The following is a 4,274-nucleotide window of genomic DNA, read 5'->3' as shown; positions in this document are numbered from 1 at the left end:
ATATAAGAAAAATTGATGTGGGTACTGAAAGGAAAGGCTTTGATGAGTGTAGCATCGGGATGAGCTTATATCTTTAAAAATATCAATAGTTCACGAGATACAAGGTCATTTTTTAATTATGTTAAATTGCACTGACTTTCTGAACTATTGAGATTTTCAAAGATATAAGCTCATCCCGATGTTACACCCATCAAGAGCTTTCATTTGAGTACCCACATGCATTTATGATATATTTTTCATATATTTATATATATAACATATATATTATATAATATATAATATAATATATAATATAGTATATAATATATATAATATATATATATATATATATATATATATATATATATATATATATATATATATATATATAAAATATATGAGAAATTGATGTGGGTATTCAAATGAAAGGTCTTAAAGAGTGTAATATCGAAATGAGCTCAAATCTTTAAAAATATCATTAGTTGACAAGAAATCAGTCAGTTCTTAATTATTGACATTTTTTAAGATATTAGCTCATCCTGATGTTAGACTCATCAAGAGCTTTCATTTGAGTACCCACATGCATTTTGATATATTTTTCATTTATAAATATATATAATATACATAAATATATGAAAAATTGATGTGGGTACTTAAATGAAAGGTCTTGATGAGTGTAACATCGGGATGAGCTTATATCTTTAAAAATGTCAATAGTTCACAAAACACAAGGTCATTTCTTAATTATGTATCTAGAGATAGATTTTCAAATGCAGCCTAAATACTTATCATTATAAACTGACTATTGGTGAGAATGATATGAAACGATGAAAAGGCACAACTCCAAGACTTATCCAACGATATTAAATTTAACCATAAAACCCCATTTTATCATAAATGTACACTGGCTACATAATTTTGCTCATTTCTTAATTATATAGATAAAAAAATTAAAAAAAATTAATTTAAATATAAAGAAAAAGTTGGACATAATAAATCAGAAAATTTAATTTAATACTTACCTTTGAGTCGAATAAATATTAATTAAAAAGTAGAGTATAAATTAATAAACAAAAATTAATTTAAATACAGGAAAACATCTAAAAATAAACAAAAAATCAAAATTAATATAAAATTGAATTTTATTCAAAGAATTTCTTATAAAAATTCCCTCCGAAAATAATAAAAAACATAAATTTGAATTACATAATAAATTTGTACACTAATTATATTAAAATAAATATCTGTAGATGTCCTTTTAAAAGCGTAGAGCGGATAAATCGAAAAAAGTATAACCGTGGAGGTCGTCATGTAGGGTGGTCATTGTCCGTTGATGGTCGTACGTGAACCATCTATCATTCCGTCAGTGCTCTACAGGCTAGAAGATTTCAATTTGCTCTCTTTTTGCTTTCCGTCACCTCGAACCTCATCCTCAGTCCGAGTCCCATCATACAAGCCATCACATCACCTCACCGTCCGATCGAATCGGCTTGTATGCAGCCACAAAATACTATTTAATTGTGATTGACTGCTAAATACTCGGACACTCCAGCCGACGATTATGATAATGGCGATACGAAGGTGACGGGAAAGTATCTCGCGTGCAGAACATTTAACCATTTTAACATACTCGTACTCTTATATCCTCAAGTACCCACATCAATACAATAATAACATCCAACATAATATTACACACAATTTACACTATAAAATTCCTAATTATTAATTACATTCATCCATACAAATTATCCAGACTAAAATATCTTATTACACTCTTAAATACTAATTACATTCTTACCAACTTAGTCTACAAAACATACATCAATATTTACAACACAATTAACTAGACTTTATTCATCAAATAACTTAAAGCATTGAATAATAATAATAATAATTATCATTATCATTAACTCATCTATTTACATACAATAATAATAATAACCATCAATATTTATATTTACAAAAATATACGGTAATTCTTTACAAGTGGGACTTTATTTTGGGCCATAAATAGGTGAAAAATTATTTTTAATTTTTTTTTAATGTTTGTTTTTACGTCACATTTATGATAAAAAATGTCGTGAAAAAAAAATGTAAATTAATTAAAATTGTAAATTGTAAATTAATTAAAATTCAGTGAAATTCATCAAAATAAATTAAAATTAATAATTTTTCTAAAAATAATATTTTTTTTTCCTGCCTTTAAAAGTTAGACAAAATTTTGACTCACATTTTTGGATAAAATTTCTATTTTATCTTTTTTTAATATATTTTTTTTTTCAAAAGCCCAAAAAAAACAAAGTTAAAAAAAAATTAAATATCACAATTTTCTAAAAAATTCATAAATTTTTTTGAAAATTTGTTAAAATTTTAACAATTAAATTTTTTTTTTGAATTTTAAATTGTTCATTTTTTTTATTTATTTAAAAAAAAAAATCAATAAAATCAAATAGAAATTTCAAAAAAATGCAAATTAAAATGTCGACCCCACTTGTAAATATTTACGAAAATATACCTCAGTCTGTTAAAAAGAATCACTTATTAAAGTCTCTCCAAATCCTCCTTTATCAGTCGCGCTGAAGAAGTTCATATAGCGCAGAAATGTAAGTCTGTGCCATCTGAAGAGTTTCAAACTTGCTGAGCTTCCTGTCGTTCCCCAAACTAGGTACAACATCCCTCAACTTATCAAAAGCGTCGTTCAAACTGTTCATCCTCCTCCTCTCCCTGGCATTCGCAGCAAGTCTTCTTTTCCTCATTACCTCAATCCCAGGCGCTGAATTCTTCATCTTCTGCAGAGTTTCCTTGATTCTCTGACCCGGGTACGGCGAGGGGCTCAAGGAAGCTTCACTGTCCCTCCGATACCTCTGAACCTGACACTTAATTCTGCTCTGCTCCAATTCATTTTTCCCCTGGTAGTTTTCCAATTGATAGTTTAAATTTTGCTCCGGGTTCAAAGTTTGGTTGTACAAATTCTTAGAAGAGAACTCACTACCATTGGCATTTCCATTTAGATTAACATTTAAATTTCCATTGTTAACTTTCTGCTGAAGAACGGGGTGAGGTTTGACCTCTAGGTAGCCCAAATCATAATTCTCATCAACAGAGCAATTAAACTCCGTCCGGCAGTTGAAATTAAGCTTGTGTTGGCTCTCTTTGGAGGGCAAAGGCTTGAAGGGGTCGTAAATTTGGTCACACTTAGCAGCCTCGCGGTTGTACCCTTCGTAAAATTCAGTAAAATTAAACCCGCCGCCCAAATTCGGGAAATACTCTTGATGATTCTGACTATCAACGGAACTTAAGCTGTCACAGCTGCTGCCCCTTGACCGAGGGGGTTGGGGGTAGCATTCCGGGGCCTGAGGGGGTCTGTAGGACCTTGGGTTCGACTCGGGGCTGCTCGCCGAGCCGTAACCTTCTGAGTCTAGGAGATCGTACTGTTGGAAACACGCGTAGCTCGTCATGTTTTTTTAAAATAAAAATTGTCCAATTTTTTAAATAAAAATTGTCTTATTTTTTTAATTAAAAAAAAAATAAAAAAATAAAATTCACTTCACAGACGTCACTGATGACACTGATACTGAGACTGAACAAGAGGGTGCTCGAGCGACGTCTTAAGTCGATCGAGTCGTTGCGTAAACTGACGACGTCTTGAGCAGCTCGGAGATCTCGTGGCTGGACCACGCTGCCGAGCGCCTGGAGGGGGAATTGGGCCTCAGCGAGGTGGGGGTCAAGATCGGGTCCCACAGGACCCATCTCCCCACTACTCGGCCTGTCGAGTGGGCAACTCTTTGTGCTAGCCGCAACAGACACGCCTCTCGTCTCGTTTCTTATTTTTTTTTTTCTTTTATTTTTGACTATTTCTCGTTCTTGTGCTCTATTATCATTCTAGCACAAATTTGCTGGGGGCTTAGTAAAGAAGAAATAAAAAGCTAGACGGATTTTAATTAGAGCTATTGTGGGACTTTAGCGCTAGCTCGTTCTCCATTACTTTTATTGTGATTCCCACATTATTTATAGGGGATAATTTGCATCCGTTTCAATTTTTTTTTCTACTTGTCTCTTGCAATTAAATATTTAACAGACGTCATATCTTTTAGGACTGGTGTTTTTTTGATTTAAATTAAGACATCGATCCTGGGTGATTTATCTAAATATTAATAAAGACATTTCTTGTCCCTTTTATCCCTGACAAGACGAAAAATCTCAAATTGACATTTAGATATTTTAAAGACGATAAATAAAATTCCCGGTAGCTCCCAAATTGGCTCAAAAATTTTTATTCACAATTAAATTTCAAG

General features: G+C 31.7%; 1 protein-coding gene across 1 annotated transcript; it reads right to left on the bottom strand.

Annotated features, from left to right (window-relative positions):
• Positions 1-2,499: 2,499 nt before the first annotated feature.
• On the bottom strand, positions 2,500-3,598 carry LOC123266899. The gene has a single exon (XM_044731352.1). It carries the CDS (start codon positions 3,435-3,437, stop codon positions 2,547-2,549), a length of 891 nt encoding a protein of 296 aa, XP_044587287.1. The 5' UTR covers positions 3,438-3,598; the 3' UTR covers positions 2,500-2,546.
• Between the last annotated feature and the right edge of the window lie 676 nt (positions 3,599-4,274).

Source organism: Cotesia glomerata, linkage group LG1, assembly GCF_020080835.1.
Source record: "Cotesia glomerata isolate CgM1 linkage group LG1, MPM_Cglom_v2.3, whole genome shotgun sequence".
NCBI lineage: Eukaryota > Metazoa > Arthropoda > Insecta > Hymenoptera > Braconidae > Cotesia > Cotesia glomerata.
Note: the sequence above shows the minus strand (reverse complement) of the source record. Positions and strands in the feature narration are given on the sequence as shown.

Excerpts from the sequence above, each read along its gene's own strand:
- LOC123266899 (XM_044731352.1), bottom strand. The coding sequence starts at position 3,437 with ATGACGAGCTACGCGTGTTTCCAACAGTACGATCTCCTAGACTCAGAA.